The sequence below is a fragment of the Acanthopagrus latus genome, chromosome 18 (genome assembly GCF_904848185.1).
Source record: "Acanthopagrus latus isolate v.2019 chromosome 18, fAcaLat1.1, whole genome shotgun sequence".
NCBI lineage: Eukaryota > Metazoa > Chordata > Actinopteri > Spariformes > Sparidae > Acanthopagrus > Acanthopagrus latus.
In genome coordinates this window covers 24,095,390-24,117,236 of record NC_051056.1, presented here as the reverse complement: position 1 = coordinate 24,117,236, position 21,847 = coordinate 24,095,390, and the positions used below count along the sequence as shown (strand labels likewise).

Here is a 21,847-nt window from a genome sequence, read left to right as displayed (position 1 = left end):
ACTTTCTGTGTCTCTCACAGGCATGCACAAAGATTAAACCTTTGACTGGCCAGTGCAAGAATCCCGTCACCAACGACGAGGAACGCTTTGACCTTTGGTTGGCGTTTTTTTTAAATGCTGCGAAACCAGAAGCAAGTTTAGAATACAACTTACCACAGCAGATTAATCCGAGTACTCAGGTGTTAATCATTCATCGCTCCGATTTTATTCTCAGCCACAGGGAGAGGCATGAAGTACCTTCAGTTGTCTATCGTCTCAGCAGAATTAACATTTTTCCTAATTTCATATTAGAAAAAAATCACAGGCCATGAAGCAGAGGCAGAAAAGCTTTGGATGAAGAGGAAGAGAGTGATAAAGCAGCATTGTAATTCTACCAGTACACGCCTATATAAGTAAGATGGTGTGATCCATTTGGGGGGAAAAGGGAGAGATAAAGTGCTATGAGAGGTAATGTCTGTCTGCGGAAAATGGCGTCCATCTGCAGTGTCCACCATTAATCAGCCAAGCAGAGCCAATTACTGGGCTGAGTCCAGGGCAGCATGACCCGCTGAACCCCACAACCCACATATCCATTCACAGCTTTAGGATTGAGCTGCGACTCGCCTCAGCCAACACACTAAAGCAGACAGGGAAAATATGGCGTTAGGAGTTGGGGGGGGTCGCGTTCTGATTCAGAGAAAAGAGTCGCGGGAGCACAGAGAAAGGGTTTTTTTTACCGCTCTATGACTGTTTACATTCCTGGCATGGATGAAAAGGCACTGGGGGGAAGGGAGGGGGAGGCAGGTCTTGTGATAGGGAGGGAGGACTTGATCCCTACATTTACAGCTGTAGGAATTCACTTCCATTTTCCATGAAAATGGCCAGGCGATCCACGAATCCTATGGACAAACACTTCACGCAGATACACGCACATGCATACTGCTCCTTCCTTGTTTGATAAAAAGACGCCGGCCTTTGTGTCCAAATGTTCCACAGTAGTCTGCACATTATTTCCCAGTAAGGGGATCATGCTTCCAGGTCACAGATTACGGGGGCGTCATATCAAAGGCCTGAAAGTCGTGAAAGTCAGTTCATGAGCTCCTCAGTTTGTTTACACTCTTGACAAATTAGAAAGGAGCTACTGAGAATCTGTCTGCCTAGTCTCCAGAGGGCCCGGCTGACAGACTGGAATGCTAGTGTGCTGTATTGGAGGGGGTGGCGAACCAGAGCAGAGACGAGGGGACAGCACAGTTTGAAAGAGGATCAAACTTGCTTAACCTTCAGTTAGAAGCATCCGCCGAGTCCTGATGCTCCAGATAATATTCCAGATGTGAGTGAGGGCTGCCTCTTCTTGCAGAGGGAGGATGACTTCCGCGGGATTGTTAGGGTTAAGTGTAAGTCTTGCCTTGCTTGTAATGATGGGGAGAGAGCGTCCGTGACGGGCCAAAGAGCTGCTTCCTATCACGGCACACAAGGATGAGATAGGGAAACACAAGGCCTCCAGCACAAGAGCTTCTAAAACGGTAGCCCCTCTCTCAGTGGAAGGCCAGATAGGAAGAGGGCACGAGGAGGTAACGCAGAGCCGAGCGATGTGCCATAGCCACCATGTTCACAGTCAACATCTCATCTTCTATGCCGCTGGTGAGGAGCCTGCCTGTTAGGAAATGCTCTTTCAGAAGCAAGCACCGGCTCTGGATGTTAAGGTAATGGAGGGATGTGTGCCTCATCGAGCTGGGATAGAAAACTCAAGATTGAAAGCGAGGTTATTTTAAACGTCACTCGTTTGAAAGAAAAGTTAGTTGTTTCAGCACATTTTAAAGCCGTTTGCCTCTTGCCTTTTTTTTTCAATTTAATGTTTTCATCTCTTAATATAACAGGAGATCTAAAATGATAAAATCAAATAACATAGTATAGAGCCAAGCTTTGTCATTACAATCATATTTAAAGCTTGTAAACATACTACAGACCGAGACTCATTATGTTCCAATCGATCTATCTTATTTAGTGGTCTGCATCTCGGTTCAGTTCATTTCAAATAAATACAGTTTAACAGTCTGGTTAAAATATCTGAAGTTTCTCTGTGTTATTAAGTAGGACTTTCCAATGCTCTTAATTCCCTCTAGTGGAGTAATCAACGCTTTTTCCGCGCAGTCATGGGTATGATTTTGAAAGTCTGGAATGCTGCCTTGTCTGCCATCGAAGGGAAAATGGTCTTAACAGCAAGTTTGAGCGCAGCCATTAGGGATTGAGGAGGAATTGTTCCTGTAGACCGCAGGCTGAGTACTGCAGGAGGAGACCACTAATGGGAACCATGCAGTGTTTTCTGTCAAGAGAGGAAACTGTGCGTGTGTGTGTGTGCCTCTGCAGATGTATGGTTATGTGTGCATTTGTATGTAAAGTATGCGAGGCTGTGTTTGAGTGTTTGAGACAAAAAACGTTGGGCTTCCTAGAATGTGTTTGTGTGTGTGTGTGTCTGTACTTGTGTGAAGTGTGTTCTCAGAGGGATTTTGTGGACCATAGCAGCGGTTTTGGCCTCACTAGCATCTTAAAGCTGAGGCAGTCTGGGTAGCCTGCTGGAGGATGAGTCATAGTGGCTAAAGCTAAAGCAGAGCTTCGGCGGGACTGTCGAGCAGGAGGTGGCTCATTGTGTCTGCGTACATTAATATGAGTGGGTGCTTAAAATGTGTACACGTGTACATGAGATTGCCATGCGAAGCAGACCGCTCTATAGGCAGCAGATAATAGGCGTTAGGATCCCATCATGTTGCTGCTTGTTTTATTGCATTCGCTGTATCTCTTGCAGAACTGTTTACAATGTTATGAGTGTGATTCAAATTATCTTTATTAGCAGTATGATTATTACATTTTTAATGATTGTTTTTTACTTGTGAGTGGTCCTGTAGTCAGATGGTTTTAATGTTTTATTCAAATTACTCACTTTAAAATATTCTACAGGCTAACTGCTTGCAGCTGCCTCAGCTGACAGTGTAAACCAGTAGAAGATGGCTGTTGCCTGACGCAGCCTCTGTGTACCCCTCTGCTTATGCTCTTTCTATTTCCGTTTTGGCCATATCTCTCTCTCCGCCCACCTCTTCTTTACTCTCTGTCCTGCCCTTCACCCTGACGCTGTCATTCTGTTTTGGCAGGGAGCCGAGGAAGGTGTTGCTGCACAAGGGCTCCACAGGCCTGGGCTTCAACATCGTCGGCGGGGAAGATGGAGAAGGCATCTTCGTCTCCTTCATCCTGGCAGGAGGGCCGGCTGACCTGAGCGGCGAGCTGAGGAGGGGCGACCGGATTCTCTCGGTCAGTGTCTCAACCTCAGGATCTCTGTTTGCCCACATCAACAACTGCAACAAGGCTGAGGCGGTTGTCAGGAATGTTCAGCCAACTCCCGTTGTCAGATAATGATGATGAATTAATGTTGTCTAGTGGTTAGAAAGCCAGCTAACATCTGCCCTACTGAAATGCCCTTGAGCAACTCCCTGGGAGACGAGTTGTGCTCTGCCAGACAAGAGAAAGTTTTAAATCCATAAACTATTCAATATATTACGATATAGTAAATATTTAAATCATTTGACTTGTATTGCATAACTTTTAACCTTTGCAGAACCTTGTGTTATTTTTAAAATATACATTTTATTTTATATATCAGTGCATTTTTTTAACTGAAAATACATTATTTGAAGAAAAATAATTTACTCAGCCCTGAGTAACGTGAGTGTTAAACAGTACCTTCTTTTTGAGGAAGACTATTCAGAATCAGCGATTATTTCTTTCAGTAAAATTAATTTGCACTCATACTTGTAATCTGATAGTATTTAATGTTAAGTATTTACATGATGAGCACAGATCTTATCTCTGGAAGGTCAACTTGAGAATAACCATGGCCACATCCAGTTTGACAAGCAGCACACCGTTAGGATCTTATCTGGGTGTTCCAGCTGATGACAGAAGGTATGTCTGACTCGTTTGTTGCAGGTGAATGGCGTGAATCTAAGGAATGCCACACACGAGCAGGCGGCTGCAGCACTGAAGAGGGCTGGACAGACTGTCACCATCATAGCTCAGTACAGGCCTGAAGGTGAGGCCATACTGTCCCATACCACACACGAATGCTCCATGACGCTGTGCCTAAATAGGTCGTGAATGCACAGTTTTGCTGGGTGGTAATGGAAAAAGTCATCATCAAACAATTTGTGACTAATTGTAAGATTTGGAAAGATTTTTTTGAGCCAGATTGGCCTGTTAGTTATTGATTTCTTTGCTATTTGGCTAATCTGATAGGGCCTTGAATGCTTTAAAGACGTGTGTGGTAATTTGATTAAACACAATCTCATTATAATGTACAAAGCTATTAAAACAAGGATTTAACACTGGTCCACTGTTGTTGACATTGTACTTTACTATCAAAGTTACAATGAATCAAATTACCAAACCCAAATGCCACGTGTTAAACCTGGGGATTTATTTAGCAACTTGCAGTCAACTGCTCTGCCAGGTTTTGTATACAGTATTTTCTTGAGGCGTGTTAAAGGTTTATTTTACACGCTCCTGATGTCCTCCGTTGCTGTGGAGGTAGTTTTATAAAATTACCCAGACGAGGTCAACAGGGTTATCTCAGGACTACGCATGTATTGCATTTCAAACTGAAAGCATCACGTTTAAAGGAAAAGTTGTTTTTTTTTTCCTTTTTTTTAATATTCACGTTATTGTCCAAAGTTTGATGAAATCCCTGATAGCATTCTTGTGTTTGAACAGAAAATATGAAGGCACTGCTAGCTAGTTAGCATAATTTAGCACCAAGATGGGTTAACACAACTTTTTTGCCTTTGTTGTGCCTGATATTGGGTCCATGGGTAAGACACAGGGCAGGATATATGGGTTTTTTTTTTAAATAAAGTTTTTGTTTAACTTAAAAATAATTTATCAGATGTGTAAGCCCTGTCACGTTGCATCATGGGAAATGTATGATCTGGTGTTGGTGGGGCAAACTAAACCATAAAAAGTGTTTCTAACTTTACTAAAGTCCCGTACTAAATGACTGTAATGGCTCTTTAACGCTGTCGTGAGACGTCAGGTGTACCTGTGCGAGAAGAAGAAGAAGAAGAAGAAGAAGAAGAAGAAGAAGAAGAGAAGAGGAGAAGAAGAAGAAAAAAAAGGCACCACACAGCGTCTGTAAAATGAGGGCAGCGCTCCTGGAGGGCTGTCGTCAGGGCGTTATTCAGGTTCAGGGGCGGCACTTGTGTTAGCAGGCTCGACCGTCGAGCCAACTGCGAGGCGGGCAAACCAACCGCTGTTGTCCTTCTTCTTCTTCCCTCCCTGTTCAAACTCCCGAGCTCCTGTGAGCGAGAGAGCCCGCTGTTCGTGGACACAAACCCCCTCGGACAGCGATGGAACGAGGACACTGAGCGAACCGTGTTGAGCTTGTGGCTTCCATTACGACGCCCCGGGGAGGGTGGAAGTTTAAAAGAGTTGGAGAAAAGAAAAGAAAAGAAAAAAAGCTTCCAACTTTTTTTTTTTTTTGTATCTGTCTACCAGCCTGTGTGTGTGTGGATGGGGGATGGGCTCGAATACAACAGCAGCAGCAGCAGCCGAGCAGAAGCCGCATGAAGTCCCTAATGGCTGGATGAAGAAACTACCGGCAGCGACAGAGAAATAATAAGCCGCGGTTATCGTTTTAAATTTGAGGTGAGACGAGGACGGAAGGATCGTTGGGAAATTACTGCCCAGTGAAACGGGAACAAACTGAGTGAGTGTCGATGGCAGAACAGGTTTATCTTGACTGCTACTGTAAGTTAAGTCTGAGGTGACCTGAGTTTGTTAGCTGTAACCTGTAGTTTCACTCCGGCTCGTACAGTGTGTGTGAATAGTAAAGGGTTTAAGTTACACAGCGTTTGGGTCCGAGCCACTGGGGGAATAAAACTAACAAACAAGAATTAACCTTTTAAAGTTAAAATGGCTCCCTTTTGAAATTAATGATAGCATGGCAGACATGTGATAGCCTCACCCCTGCTGTAGTTATTACATTGCTGCTGCTTCTACCTGGTTTTGATTATGACCTGGTTTTATCTCACAATTTAATGACATTTAAGTAGCGTGTGTTGGGATATGTTTCCAGCAGGATTCAGTCAGGCTCTTCTTTGCTGTTCTTATGTAACCCAAGCCTTAAGGTGGAGACACAGAGGTGTGGTCAGACAGGTGTGTGTGTGTGTGTGTGTGTGTGTGTGTGTGTCAGCTTGGTGGTTGTTTAAGCAGTGACCTCACCTGTGACCTCACCTCTTTACATTAACATTAAGTCACTGCCACACCAGACTTTGGACACTCTGCTTCAGTCAGCATGAAAATGGACTCGTGGTCGGAGAGCTGAGTTTATTTATTGGCCGGCCTGTGAGTTTATTTTACTAAACAGTGCCGCTCTTTCTTCTTAACAGCAGATTGTAGATTGGCCTTGGCGTTATGGCTGCTTCTCATTTTCCCCCCCATGTCTTAGCTGTTCTATACAGTAAGGCTATAACAACAATGGGAAGGATATTGTGAGCTTTAGATGTGGGCTGAGTTCTCAGGTTGGACTATGACAGGAATGCGAAGAGGCATAAGTTGTAGCACGCTCTCCCTCCGTTTTCCTTTCTCTTTCAAGAAAACACAAGCCTCGACTGTCCAATAACGCTCCCAAGGTCATTGAAGTTGAAGTGGAGCAGGATCAGTGATCAGCTCGGCAAATCAAAACTGACAATACAGGGTTTTGGGTTTTTTTTCATACGCTACAAAATGTTTATTTATAATGCCTCATTCTTGTCCATGTGAGTTGATGTTGTCTCGCATGCCAGACCAATCAGGCAGCATCTTGAATAACAATGTTGGTAGTTGAAGGGAACCTTTGTTTTCCATACCAAACCATGCTTTCAGCCCCTCGCCCCCCTTTGTAACCAGTGAAGGACGGTTATCAGTTTGTGCACAATGCCTAACCACTCTAAACGACGTGAGTCGAGTGCTGGCAAATGATTGACTTCCTGCATCCCCTCTGGTGACCTGTCGCCAGTGATTCTGCTGGCATGCTAAAGCAGTGTTTGACATGGAGAGTGTAGAGCAGGAGGAACCCCAGCGAGCTGTACAAGGACAGTCAGAAAAGTGGGAGGAAGTGGAGGGTGAATGCTAGTTTATGCAGGGCAAACTGCCTGGAGGGTATTCTCAGGGGAAGAGGCTGGGACCCAGGGCGACCACGGGCCTCTGATGGTGGGCCAGCACTGAAGACTTCAAGAAGCCACAACAGAGCACACTGGCTGCTGCAGAAGGGCCCCCTGACTCTCGTGGCTCACTGGAACATCACCACTTACATCCAGCTCGAAGGAATGGAAGTGAGGAGTGTATACGCACACGCTGCCCACTATCAAGGAGTGTAATTACACCAAAATCTTGCATGTAGGAAATGGGAGGAGGGCGGTGGAGGAAATGTTAAACTCTGTGCGCCCTCGCGCCAGTGTGTACCAGTGTACATTACAGAATTCTGTCGAAATAGTAAAGCCAGGGTCTATGTTTCTCCTGCAGTATATTATCGGGGAGGGTTTGTGTGTGTGTGTGTTTGCCCTCACTGGCTTGAACATAACACACTCTCACATTACAAGTACATGCCTTCTGTGTTGCATAACTGGATCAAAAGCGAAGCGACCGTCCCCCAAAATAAAGAAGCTGTACGACTAATGAGGACACGCAGTGGGAGTGAGATACAGAATAGTCCCAGTTTCTATTAGCTGTCTTTTCTTCCTGTGGGTCACTCCTAAAAATATAGGCTAGTTCTTGTGTGTTAAGTGCTTTAAGGGACAGAGTTTTGAATAACTGTGGACTCCGAGCATTTAAAAGGTGTGCTTGTTAGTGTTGATGAATGATTTATGTTTGATTGGGTCACTGGAAAGAACTGGACCATTAAAAAACATATCAGTCGACATCGCAGGTATGACTAATTCTCTATTCTTGAGGTAGGCTCTTAGTCTCTTTGAGATTTGAGTTCACTGCATGTTTTACCTTATCAGTTATCTGTGGCCATTTATGAAATAATGGCAGGCGGAGGCAGCAAATTAACGTGATTGCATTATCGTTTCACTTTGTCATTTTTATTTCATGATTCAAATAAGTTGCAAGTACTTAATTACTGAGTCAAATACCCCATTTACTCAGGACTCTTATTCAAAAATAGACCTTGTCAGCTTTAAAAATTCCATGAAGTAAAAAGTTTTACAGTCTGTTATTTTAGAAGTTCTTGTTTTTTCTAAGATAGCTAACTGTCAGATTTACATGAAGTAGGCTTTTGGTACAAGAGTGCCGTTGGCCGACTATTTCATTCAGAATTTCCTCTTCTGCGTGTTATAATTTCGCAAGGGCACCATAGCTGCATCCTGGGCTTTGCAGCACCCAAGATAATTGTGAACATTTCAAAGAAATGCATACAACCCAGAATGTAAACCCCCACCCCCCTTTCCAAAATGATAATGGGTCCAGCCAGACCATTTTCCAGGGCTGACGTAGCACAAAAACAAAGTGTTGAGATATAGATGACAGGAAAAGAAGAGAGAAGGCAATGGGATGTGATGTGCACCCAAGGTCCCGGAACAAGGGCATCCTGCTTTAGGGGCTTTTAATGATTAATTTGATTCCGGATTATTAATGTGACCTGCAATCAGTGAACAAAATTGCTTAATTTTGCACACCCCACTTATGAGTAATCTAAAGATTGAATGCTGCAACACAATTAGGTTCAGTTTTCCTAATAGTCCAGGTGTAGTTCTGAAATATTTGTTTCCATTTATTTGTGCCTGGGTGCTTCATAAATGAGATGGGACAAACATTAACAAGCATCTGTATGACTATAATGTGTCCCTCTCATGTGGTTCTGTTGTAATATAATTCAAAAGAATCACAGTGTTCCTTTTCTAACAGGTGTGTACTTCCTTTACTGTCTCATGTCATCTGACTATAATGTCACTGGAACCTGAAACCCTTTCACTATGAGGGAAGTAAGTGTAAGTAAGTAGATTGAGAGATAATTTTCATTCTTGCATAGATATCCTCATATACTATACATACATAATTGTACTTTTATGTCATCATTGTAAACAATATGTGGCAGAAATGCACAGCTAAGTTTATTATTCCCAGCCCAACTTCCCACAGAGTGTTAGAGCCAGTTGTAGTTCAGGTCCTCTTCCTGCTCCTCTTGAACGTCCACAGTATTTTTCGATGAATCATGGGAAAGTAAGAAATGTGAACAAGCAGAGCATGTAGCTCTTCCACCTGTGCTACTATCTCACTGGCACCACTCTCAGCCAGCCTTTCAGGTTGGTGGTATTGTGACTCAGGGCATCAAGACTGCTCTGTCTATTTAGCTGCTCTTTGTCTTGTCCCTCAACCCCTCCTCTCTCTAGCTGCCATTCCCCCGTGTCTCCTGTGCCTGAGAGCCAAGTGGACGAGTCTGAATGGTTGTTTCCGCATGTGCTGCCCCTGCTTCAGGAGTGCTAGGATGTTGCTCTTGGTTACAGGCAGTCAGACGGTGTCTGGTTACCTCACCTTGCAGCGTCACTCTTGTATTGTTAACCCTTTGAGCCAAGGCCACGGTAGAGGGCTGGCACCAGGCCTGAGGCAGGTTCCGTGTTTGCTTTGAGTCCCCTCTAGGTTTCGGCGAAGGGTTAGCGTTCAACGACCTGAAGCTTGTTTTTGCACCTGTGTAGGATGTTTCTGGGAACTTGGACTAACTTCAACGAACTCATGTTTGTAGTCATGGGTGTGTGTTTTTCAAGGCTACTTGTGGGCTTGTTCGACTGAATCTGGACTTTGATCGCTTTCTGTTCACTTTATAGGAAGTGTTGCCAGCGATGGATGATTAAACTGTAAGGTAGGAGTGAATCCCTAAGGGCAAGGCAGTAAAAGAGATATGTGGAATAACTGTGTATGATATTCTCTGGCGCTGGCTCTTTTATAGGCTAATTATGATCAAGACGTAGATATGTTGTGTCATTACAGCAATAGTGTACATCATCACATCCCATTAACAATGTGACTCTAGTTGTAAACCGCCAACGACACCTGTGCGACATGAAACATTACTACATTAATTCTGCAGTTACTTTCCTTTCATCAGCTGTGTAAAGTACACAATTGTCAAAATTGGTTGCTCACATTGTTGTTTGTTTTGTGGTCCCAGCGCCTCCTTTGTGTGATCACATGAGCAGCCTAGCCTTCTTGTTTTTCTAGCTGCATCTGCCGGTCTGTTTATCTACCCTTGTGCTGTGGCCTAGCTTGTTCTAGCAGCCCGGGCACAGAGCACGCTGCGCACAGCAGGCTAATGAGAGCATTCTTAATGAGGAGGTCCAGGTGGATTCATATATCATCCCTGGGCTCTTGAGCAGCGACTGGATTTACACACCTATGACAAATGGTCATGCATTGGAAATTGTTGGGGGCCTTCTCTTTTTTTAACCACACTAAAGAGCCCATGTTGAACTTAATTAATCTGTATAATTAATTACCTGACGTGAGACATTACTGGATGTGTAAGGCAGATCTGTGATAAACCATCTGTTCCTGGGGTCATTAATCAGCCTAAGCATTCGCTGAACCTTTCCTCTATTCACTCCGGCTCACTGCAGCACTAACTGAGACACAGATCTCCAACAAACTTGCAGGGTCCATTCTGTATTCGAAATGTTTAACACCACCTTAACCTTGGGTGTATCGACTTTGAACCCTTAGGGGGTAGTGTATACTCAAGAGTTTATTTTTAAGGTTGTGTTGACACAGATTTTTGTTGTTTGTTTCTTCCAATGCAGAGTACAGTCGCTTTGAGTCCAAGATCCACGACCTGAGGGAGCAGATGATGAACAGCAGCATGAGCTCAGGATCAGGCTCCTTGCGCACCAGTGAGAAACGCTCACTCTACGTCAGGTAAAGCTGGAGCGCACACACACACACACACACACACACACACACACACACACACACACACATACATGCTCATGCTTGCACTCACAACATCAAATACCAAAAATCTGTTGTCAAAATAACCACTCTTGCATAATAAACCTCTACCTGCCTGTGAGGAATGATAAAGCCTAAGAGCACATGTTGTCAGAAGCAGCCTCGCTGTCAGAGGGCAGCAGCATGACACATATCACATAGATCATATGATAAACCTTCAAGCTGAGCTATATGGGTGGAGCATTTAATTTGGGGCACTGAGCTGATTTAAAAAGCGGATGGACAGGTATTCCCTGGTGTTGTTTTGATACCGTGTATGACATTGACTTTACTTTGTGTGAGGTAGATTGACAGTGACGCTTGTTGTAGCGACCAGTGTTATGACACCTCGGGCTGGTTGCCAAACTGGATGGAGGCTCATTTAGGAATTAAAACAGGTGGCATCCTTCTGCTCACACACATGCAGCGAGTCACAGAGTGCTCACGGGGGTCAAGGTGAAAGGTAGTGATGTAACTCAATAGTCCAAGTGCTTCACAATATTTCTGCTGAAGCACTAATGCGCCTCACTTAACCTAAGCCTAATAGCTACATTACTAGATTGATTTAGCTTAAGTTCAGAAGCAATGGACCTCACTCGGATGTATCAAAAGTATATAGGTGTCACCTTACTGGATGCCCGCTATAGAAAAGGAGTGTTAACCATTCTGAGTCTTGCCTCTCTTATAGACCAACTCCTATGAGGCATGTAGAGCCCAGCCTGCTCCTGTGCGGGTGACTAAGCCCACAGTTATGTTGGAAAGGCTGTCTTGTTAGCCGGCTGATGCAGGAGCCGCCATGTCCTCCCAGCCTAGCCTCAAGAATGTGGAGGCGTTAAGCCTGTAAGGTGTTCTCCAAAAACAACAAAAAAAAAAGAAGTGTCATATGTGCTCACACACTCTTTGAAACACTCTGTAATTATGTTAATATGCCAAAACTGGTTAAAGCTTGGAATTTTGACTATCACTCGTCAAACTACCGTGTGTTTAAAGTGCACTTTGAGATAAGCTTCCACTGGAATGCATCGGGACAGTTTCGGCATGACTGTTTACTTAATGCAGTGTAAGCTGCAGTGTCACTTGGCACGAATACTTCAGGAAAAATCTTGAACCAGAGGAGGAAATGCCCTTTCATTTCAGCGTGGCTGTCCACTCGACCGTAGTGTCTGTCTCGTAGATTTAGGCCTCTAGGTCAAGCTTTGTTTGAACCTGTGAAGCAGGTCTTAATACCTTTTAGAATGGCTGTGGGTTTACCTGTCTGACAAGATGGTGACGCACTCAGACAGTGAGTGTTTGTGGTAGAAACTATGTGGTAACAACAGTTAGAAATGTCAAGTGGAAATATATGAATGCCTGGCATGCTTTAATATACATGTAGTTGAAGAAATGTGACCTTGTGTTTGTAAAGGTACATTGACACTTGCTGTTTCAGTACAACACAGGCATTCAAGTGTTGTGCTGTTTAAGTGACAGGTCACAAAACATGATAATGTCACATTTTTAACATTTTGTTAATAATAGACAGAGCCCCCGTGAAGGCAATGTTAAGTAAAAGAAAGCAGTAGCAAACACCAACAGTGTAATGTAGGACATTCATAGCTGCCATTTTGTGCCAAGTGCAGACAGAGTAATTTGATCTTGGTGCATCTGGAATAAGTCTTCAAACTAACTTTATTCACCACCATCCCCCAAAACTCTTGTGTCTTTGTTTTTTGTCTTTTTTTCATCATTGTATTCAGAGTACTAAAGCTGCTAAAGCTGAAATACTTAAGTACATTTATTAACTGTTAGCTTATTCTGTTGTGAGATCAAACTGCACTTCACCATTTAAGGCTTTATGTTCCTCTGAACAGAAACTCACACCATTGTTATGTGTCTAGCATTAGCTCTGTTAGCTCCATTAGCTATATTGGCCCAAGGACAGTTGGCTGTTGGCCAGTGTCGGGCCTTCAGTAAGTGTCGTGGCCTTAATTTTTGCAGTATGTCCTGCACCATTATTAGCCAGGCCTTGTCAGTGGCTTTTATGGCCGAATCAGCAGCAGAAAGACAGAAAGGAAAACATGTAACATCAATGATTTCCCCATTTTTAAAGCGCAGTCTCTCCTAGTTTTTCACCTCCGCCTCTTCGCCAGTGCCACTTGCAACCTTTTAATCAAACCTATTCTTGATTAGATTAGCGAGAGTGATGTGAATATGATGATGAATACAAATGCTGCTTTATTGTAACAACAGTTCGTATAGCCTGAGTCTTCCAATTCTCCCTTTTTGATAACAATTACAGACTACAGTCACCTCGTGGTATGGAGAGTCATTTTTTCTCACACAGGTGTGCAACATACACACGAGTTGGTTGTAGATAATTGAGGTGTGTTCAAGTGCAACTTTTTGGTCAAGACACGGGTGACATGAAGCGAAGCAACAGTTGGGTCTCATCGCTACTAATACTTTGACGTTGGTTCGGTGTGTTTGGGCCTGAACCTGTTACAGAACTTTGCCTCCCACCTGCTGATAACAGCTAACTGGCTCTCCTCCTGGTGATTTCACCATGTATTTTGTTGTTTTACATATTGTCAGTGGAAAAATAGGATGCGTCCCCTGTCGATTGTGAGTTTACTGTATCCTTTTGGGTTTTAACGCCTCATCCTTTTCATCAGCCTCTCACCAGTAAGTGATCGTAACTATAGTAACAGCATGAGAGGACACACTCGGTTCAGTTTGTCTTTTACCGAGAGATCGTTATACATGAAAAATGAAATCAATTTTGTCACAGAGGTGTCAGAAGGAAGATCTCTGTTTGTCCCCACATATTTTCTATCATCCCTGTGACGACAAGATGCCCCAGTCCAGAACTGTCATGCAGAACCTCTGCTCACAAATAAAGATAAGAGGAAGGAAGGAGAGTAACCAAAGCCTTTGTGTTTTTTTTCTAGAGCTTTGTTTGACTACGATCGAACGAGGGACAGCTGCCTGCCCAGCCAAGGCCTGAGCTTCTCTTACGGGGACATCCTCCATGTCATAAATGCTTCTGACGACGAGTGGTGGCAGGCAAGGCTGGTCACGCCACATGGAGAGAGCGAGCAGATTGGGGTCATTCCAAGCAAGAAACGGTACACTCACTCTTCATTTGCAGGGCACAATTGCCAGACAAAGCTAATGTGACTCCTACCATTCATGCCCAGCCTGAACTTTTTCCCTTATTCCCCCCCAGAGTGGAGAAGAAGGAGCGGGCCAGGTTAAAAACAGTCAAGTTCCACGCCAGGACAGGCATGATTGAGTCTAACAGGGTAAGTGTAGAGGGCCAGCTGCTCCCTGCGCTGGTGCCAGAGAGGCTGACTTCAGAGCTGCTGCTGGGCTCCCAGGGAGATGGCCTACTTCCCCCCCTGAGTGTGGGAAAGAGACCAGCACCTGCTCACTGAAGCAAGCACAAAAAGCACTCGTATTACTGTATAGATTACACAGAAGCTCTGAGGAGATGAGAGGTCTCTCTCTGTAACCTCCACAGCTCGTGCACTCAGTGATATTAAGAAAATGTCCGCACGTTTGTCAGAGGCTGATCTGTTAGATGTAATTTGCAGAAGTATAAATCAGCTGTAATGTTCTGTCTGTATCATCTGTAATGCAAGCAGATTCAATTTAATGAAAATGTTTAAGATGGTAAACAGAAGCCTGTTTGCTTCACATTGATATTCCATTCATTTCCACCCATTACCTGCTTCTCATTTTCATAATTTGATGTGTATTGTTTGTTTACATTTCATTTGTTTGGTTTTTTTTTTGCATGGGTGTCGAGTACCCTCATTGAAACCCATTCTGTTTTTGTTTTCACCCTCTCATTGCCCCCCTCCCTACCCCCCCTCTATTCTCACCCACACATCGACAAGCAGCCAGTCAAAGTAAAGCGCAAAAAAAGCTTCAACCTCTCACGCAAGTTCCCGTTTTACAAGAGCAAGGAGAATATTGTGCAGGAGTTGGTGGAGACTGAACGTGAGTACCAGCTGTGTGATCGATGGGGGTGGGCTGTTGTTTTTTCTCCTCCTTTCCCCTTCATGCTTCAGTTCTGTCTCTCAACTTTCATCTTTTCCGCTCACCTCCAGGGATGGTGTGTGTGTGTGCGCGATGGCACCACTCTCATCCCTTTCTCACTGTCCCAGAGAGATGCCCCACATGCAGAGCCGGCGTCAGGCCGGAGACGTGGGGTTCTCTCTGGTGTGTCTGTGCATCTGTCTGTGGGCTCCAGAGGAGTGTCCAGCTGTGTGTGCGCTGCCAGCTGTGTGTCTGCGCTTGGTGTGTGTGCACGTTCTTGACTGCATTAACACACAGGCCGTCTAACACTATGATGTTACTCCTTGTGTAAGTCCTGATCAATCCTCCAGTCAGTCACTGACCCACAACAAGAAGAATCTCATTAACTGGACTGAAGCTTTAACACTTAACAGGTCAAAATCCCATTTTAATGGGATTGGGCTTGTGTAATTGAAAGGCCGTGGCTTACTATGAACAAAGTGGGGCTCAGGCTTAATGAGTACAGCACAGCGCCATGTGTCAGCGGGCCTGGCGAGCACCACACAGCACTCCTCACCCTCTCTGCCCCAAACTCTCACTAACCTCTTCTTCTTCCTGTCTGCTCTCTTCTCTTGGTTTCTGCTTCTCACCTGTCGGGACACCTAGGACTTCCCAGGGTTAAGCGATGACTTTTATGGATCAAAGAGTTTGAGTAAGTGTGTGGTTGTACTGTGTCAAGCAGCTGTCCCCTAAGCTCTGAGTAAAAAAATATGCTTTGTCACTGCAGACCCAGATGGGAATGCTAAAACCACACACATTTAGAGTGACATATACACACACAGACCTATGTGCGTGCTCACGTAACACACACACAGACACACAGACACACAGACACACACACCTATTCAGATTCACAGTACATATAAAAAATGCATTCCCAAGGGAGGGTGAGTAAGCGCTACACTTATTCTGAATGTCCTATGGGGTCTTTACAATAAATGTTTAGCAGAGTTTTGTCAGATAAGGTCACACAGAGCTGGAATATATCTGTCACCAGAGCGGGCCTGGGTGGAAACACTTTTTCCCTCCAGTTCCCCTGAGTCAGCCAGCTCCTGCCTCCCTCCTGTGGACGGCGTAACGCCTGTGTGTTTTCTTTGTCTTTTCCCCGATATGAGATCCGCTGCCACAGGCACAGATCTAGCAATAGGAAACATTGGCGAGGGAATTGCGGGTCATTTGGGATATTGTCACAGGAAACACTTAATTTCCTATTGCTTGCACCTAAAACCACTTCCCTAATATTGTGAGAGCACGGCTGCTGCACCAGACAAGACTTCTGCTTTCTTTATCCCCTCCCTTCCTTCTTTTAATGGCTTAGATGTGTAGAAACAGGATGCTCTTTTTTTCCCTACTTTTTACTGTTGAGGAAGGTGGAAATCATTTCCACCCATGATAATTTATTTAAATATAACTGTGGCTCTACTGTTTTCGAGATTATCTGCAACTCCCTCTCCTTCTGCTCTCACAGAATGCCTGACATCCAACACAAGTGACAGTGAAAGCAGTTCGAGTGAGTCACCTTGATTTTTCGTGGTCTTTCTGGTTTGTTTTACACTGCCCACATAGATGAATAAGATGATAGATGTCTTTAAAATTAACTTGTGAAATGACATCTGTAAATTAATATTCCATCAGCCCACATTATTTTATTGTACGACTTTAATAGAGATGTCAAATAACCGATGTTGATTTTTGTGTAATTACAGAGGGACAGGAGGACACGATTCTCTCCTATGAGCCAGTCATTCGACAGGAAAGTGAGTGAAGCACTTACATAAAACAAGTCAAACTATGGATTGTGTATTTCTACATGTATCCTCACATGCCTTGTTCATCTCTAATGCAGTTCACTACACGAGGCCTGTGATCATATTGGGTCCAACGAAGGACAGAGTAAATGATGACCTCATCTCCGAGTTTCCCCATAAGTTTGGCTCCTGCGTACCCCGTGAGTTCACAGCCACAGCCACATTTAGACAATAAGATAAACATGACGGCAGTGTCAAAAATAAACTTGTTCCATTCCCCCTCCGCAGATACGACTCGTCCAAGGCGAGAGAACGAGATGGACGGTCAGGATTACCACTTTGTGGGCTCGCGAGAGCAGATGGAGAAAGACATTCAAGATAATAAATTCATCGAGGCAGGCCAATTCAACGAGAACCTCTACGGGACGAGCATTTTGTCCGTCAGAACTGTGGCTGAGAGGGTACGCACCGAGATTTACGCTGCCTGCTGTAGGATTGTCTTACCAGATGGGGTTTGGTTTATTTGGGTTGTAACCAGAAACATTTTCGAACATATCGAAGCAGACGTTTCCAAAAATTGTTAATATGCGGTAGATATGTTTTTGCAGCCTTACAAAAGCCACAGTCAGTCCTTCATGAACATGTGGCCTTCTTGTGAGTTAGAAGTCTTTGAGTTTAAGGGAACCTCTCTCTGCCTGCCTACAGGGGAAACACTGCATTCTGGATGTGTCTGGGAACGCCATAAAACGACTGCAGCAAGCACAACTTTATCCGATTGCCATCTTTATTAAACCAAAATCCATTGAAGCCCTAATGTGAGTTTGAGCTCTTTTACATACTGTAGTTAATAGTGACTGTAGGGTCGTCTGTGGTTCTAACCATCTACTTGTGTTTTTCAGGGAATTGAATAAGAGGCAGACGTACGAGCAGGCCAATAAAGTCTTTGACAAGGCAGTTAAGCTGGAGCAGGACTTTGGAGAGTATTTCACAGGTTGGTCTCTTTTCCCTTTGACTTTTGGATTAGCCAGTGATTGTTTTTAATTATTAATTTGATCCATCAATTTTAAATTGCACGTTTTGTCTGACCACAAGTCCAAAACCTGAGGGGATTCAGTTCAAGTTGCAAGGACGAATCAGTTGATTGGCAAATTAATGGCCAGTGACCAATTTGATCAGTTCAATTAATCTTTTCAGAAAAAAGTCAAAATTCCAGCAGAATATCTTTGGGTTGTGGTAAAAAAACAAGACGTTTGAAGACGTGATTTGAAGCTTTTGGGAAAAAAAGTCACTTTTTTGGGACATTTTACAGACCAAACAACTTATCGATCTATCATGACAGTCATCGGCAGATTGATCAACAATGAAAATACTTCTTATTTGCAGCTTCCAGACATGCTGAAACCAGATGTTTGGCATGTCTGCTTGAAAATAGCTTAGATCAATTATTCAGGCATGAAAAACAGTTGCTGACTGATTTTCTGTCAGTCAGCTCCGGTTGATTGGGATTTAATTTAATTTGTTTCTGTATTAACTTAACTAGAAGGGACATTTCCTCAGTTTGATAAACCCCAGCTTCTTCATCTTATGTCATGTTTTGTTTGATTACTGTCCCAAACCTAAATATGTTACATTTGTAATGCTAAGACACAAAAAAATTACAAATCCTCAAATTTAAAGAAGCCGTAACCAGCAAATATTTGGCATTATTTTTGAATCAACCATTGGGATCATTTCAGCTCCCATTCTGATGCAACCAACCGATACATCTGCCTGTGTGTTTGTGTCTCCAGCTATTGTACAGGGTGACTCACTAGAGGAGATCTACAACAAGATCAAGCTAATCATCGAGGAGCAGTCTGGTCCCTACATCTGGATCCCCTCCTCAGAGAAGCTCTGAGCTCCCTGCCGTCCCCTCTGCGTCGGTGCAGAGCTCCCCTCCTGCCTCCCAGAGACCCCACCTAAGCCCAAATAGCCCCCCTCCTCACCTCCTTTTTGCAGATATGTTTCATATCAAGTTTTAGTGTCATCATTATGTTACTCTCTAAATGAAAAAGAAGTCTTATCACCATTACTGTGACTGTGCACACCCCTGCATGAGTTTCTCAACAAATCCATTCAAGACTGGAAATGCCATTCCAAAGGAATTTGTCAAATGAAAAACAAAAGGGAAAAGGAATAAATCCTTTTGTGAACTGAGACTGACTGAAGATCAGAATGTTTTACAGAAATCTGGAGAGAGAGGAGTTGGGATTCAAAAAGAAGTTGCAGGGAAACAGAGACAAATCTTAACCAAGTTGGAACACTTTGTAAATGTTCATCAAATCACATTTAAAAAGACACGCGAGATGAGAAGTGAAGACCAATTGAGGTTTGTTTTTTTTTTTCTTTCTAAAATGACTGGATAAAATCGAGCCCTGCTGATGGTACTGTTCAAGGAGTCATCTCTCTTGTTTATAATGACTGAGGAAATTAGCGGAGCCTACAAACTGGTGATCTATTTATCACAAACCAGCTTGCTGTTTGGTCGCCTGCCAGTTGTCTGTGCTGCAGCTGATAAAGACATCTCGGGAGGCAGATCAAGAGGAAGAAAAGCGTTGTGAATCTCTACATTTATATTATGAAATCACAAGATAAATGATAAAATCCCACTGAGATTTTACTACATATTAAAAACTACACATTTTACACTTCACTAGAATTGTCAATTTGGAGGGCTGTTAGATTTCATTTTAGTTTTTTTTTTTTTTTTCTTTCTTTCTTTGTGGGATTTTTTGCTTGTGGTTTTTAGCTGCTCTGTGTAAAGGACGGGGGTAGAGAAGTGTAACTGGGCTCTCTGCAAAACACCAAACTGCCTTACATCAAATACAAATTCTGTTTTGTGACTACCTGTTGTCTGTTAGGGAGGCTGCACATTATTGGCAAGGAAAAGAGAGGAAACATTCTCATCTTTTCTTACTTTTTTTGTGTCCTCCAGCCACCAGGGGGCCTGACTTGAGTGCAATAGATAAAACGAAGTCTCACCTCTGTGGGCGCCTTTTTCTCCCCTGTATTCCAACCTTCCTGCCTGTGTAATTTTAAATGAAGAATTTGGCCATTTGGATCACAATTTGAACAGCCAGAGCCTCCTAACTCATGTTGAGCAGCAGACCACCCTATTACACTCTCTGCCTTCCAAGAGGATTCTCTTCTGATTGAATGGTCACATGGTACTGTCCTATCTGCCGCCATGATGGTGGCCTTAAAACGGGTAGAACAAGACAATAATTGTATTGGATGTCCTAACAATTAAAGAGTCAATATAACCTGTTTTGGATTGTCCCCCTGTCCCCCTACCAAAAATAACACTAAAGTTGGGTTTGATTTAACCTATATGCTTTGTGTATCTATATGAATCTGTCGTCGGCAGGTGCTGAACCACTGTGTTGAGCTCTAAGTGTGTCTGGGGTGAGCTAGACAAGCTCAGGAATCTTAACGTACAGATACCATTTACCCCTGCGACTAAAGGGCCATGTTTGGGCGATGACACGGAGAGTTCATAGCTGTCAAATGTGAAAGAACACGAATACTAACAGTACTGTCGCTGCGTTAAAGGCGTTTTCAACTAAACCGTGTAATCAGGCTGTATTATGTGTCTTCTCTTTTTCGTGAGGCGGGGAGTTTGTTCAAGGCCGTCGGTGTGTGATAACCTTTTGAGTTGGCTGTTTGACATCACCAGGATTGACATGACCTGCTCCATCCTCCCATGCAGATCTTGGCACTGAACGTTAGAGCACGTCTGAAGAAGGAGCGCTGCGGCCCCTCAACGCGAACGTTCTCCTCCTCAGCTTTTTGACGAGTGCAAAGAGATTTTTTTTTTCTTCTTCTTCTTTTCAGAGAGCCGGACCCAACAGGAAGTGGTAACCTACACCTCTGGGTCCCCCCCCCCGCTCTCTCCCACCCACAGAGCACCTGTACCTGCAGGCATTTTCTGAACAGGTGTCCCCACCTGCCAGGCACCACTGCTAAACCAGCTGTCATTACCTGTGTCAAAACCAGAGTTCAGGGAATAACCGAAGGGAACAGAGCCATTTATAAACTGCTTGCAGACTGTTTCAAAGGGTGTGGTAGCTGTACAATGTAAATAAGCCCCCAGCAGATCCCCCTCACCTGTGCTTCATGCATGTGTGAATCAAACTGGGACAAACATGTTTTATAGACCACAAATGTCAGGTAAGTAAAGTTTGAGCTACTCTTGAGATATAATTTCCATACAAATGTGCTGTATTGTTGGTATTTCTCTTCAAATGCCTATTGGAAAAACTTAACTAGTCAGTCGGGAATTCGATTCCCTCAAGTAGGGCCTGTCTACATGTGATTTCTTGTGGAACGTGTCTGGGTGTATAGATTTTAAAAAATATATTGTAAAATAATTAAAAAGAGATGCAGGCAGAAACCTACACAATATCACAGAAACCAGGAGCATTGATCAATACATCATTAGAAGTTTAGAATTGGTCCTCTCTGGTGTTTAGTTGAAAAACAGCTGACTGTTAACAATGTGTGTGGTATTCATACCTCAGTCAGCCATGTCAAAGCCCAAAGAACTTGATTTCATTTTACTCTTTCCATTGAGGTTGTGGTATATAACGAGATGGAACCTGAATGCCTCTGTGTGTGTATAATTGATGAGGGTCTTTGTTCTGATGAGAGAAATGATGACATATATGCTTTTTATTTTTTGGGTGGGGGGGTCAGGGTTCTTGTTTGTACTTTTGGGTGATGATGTTTATGTTCTAGCACATCTGTGCAGTAAGTGCTTGCAAACATGAACCCTTTGATTGTACAGTAGTTTCCTTCCTGTCACTGCAGGTGGTACAGCCTATCAGGACACTTGGCCTCATGGTCTTCCCTGTCCTAGTCATGAGGGAACACAGTCCTGCAACTTTTTGTTTTGGGTTTTATTTTGGGACTTGACAAGAGTTTATTTGTTTGAAAATAAAATATGTGACTCAGTTATGATTTTGATGTGCTTGTTGTTCTGCTTTAATGAATCAGTGGCTTTGAAAATGATCACAACA

The 21,847-nt window shown here is 43.6% G+C and overlaps 1 protein-coding gene across 19 annotated transcripts in view; it reads left to right on the top strand.

Annotated features, from left to right (window-relative positions):
- The window catches only part of dlg3 (discs, large homolog 3 (Drosophila)), an 87,448-nt gene extending 67,034 nt beyond the window's left edge, over positions 1–20,414 (top strand). For 14 of the 19 annotated variants that reach the window (XM_037076604.1, XM_037076615.1, XM_037076612.1 and 11 more), the window contains 13 exons: positions 3,126–3,282; positions 3,958–4,060; positions 10,797–10,911; positions 13,911–14,087; positions 14,189–14,264; positions 14,865–14,964; positions 16,511–16,552; positions 16,749–16,799; positions 16,889–16,990; positions 17,079–17,251; positions 17,496–17,605; positions 17,690–17,781; positions 18,581–20,414. In XM_037076604.1, the coding sequence (XP_036932499.1) occupies positions 3,126–3,282; positions 3,958–4,060; positions 10,797–10,911; positions 13,911–14,087; positions 14,189–14,264; positions 14,865–14,964; positions 16,511–16,552; positions 16,749–16,799; positions 16,889–16,990; positions 17,079–17,251; positions 17,496–17,605; positions 17,690–17,781; positions 18,581–18,687 (1,405 nt within the window). In that variant the 3' untranslated portion in view covers positions 18,688–20,414. Of the gene's footprint in view, positions 1–1,544; positions 1,683–3,125; positions 3,283–3,763; positions 3,934–3,957; positions 4,061–4,942; positions 5,729–10,796; positions 10,912–13,910; positions 14,088–14,188; positions 14,265–14,864; positions 14,965–15,648; positions 15,695–16,510; positions 16,553–16,748; positions 16,800–16,888; positions 16,991–17,078; positions 17,252–17,495; positions 17,606–17,689; positions 17,782–18,580 lie in introns of those variants that run through there. The other 5 variants (XM_037076617.1, XM_037076609.1, XM_037076618.1 and 2 more) reach the window with 5 other exon arrangements.
- Positions 20,415–21,847: the final 1,433 nt, after the last annotated feature.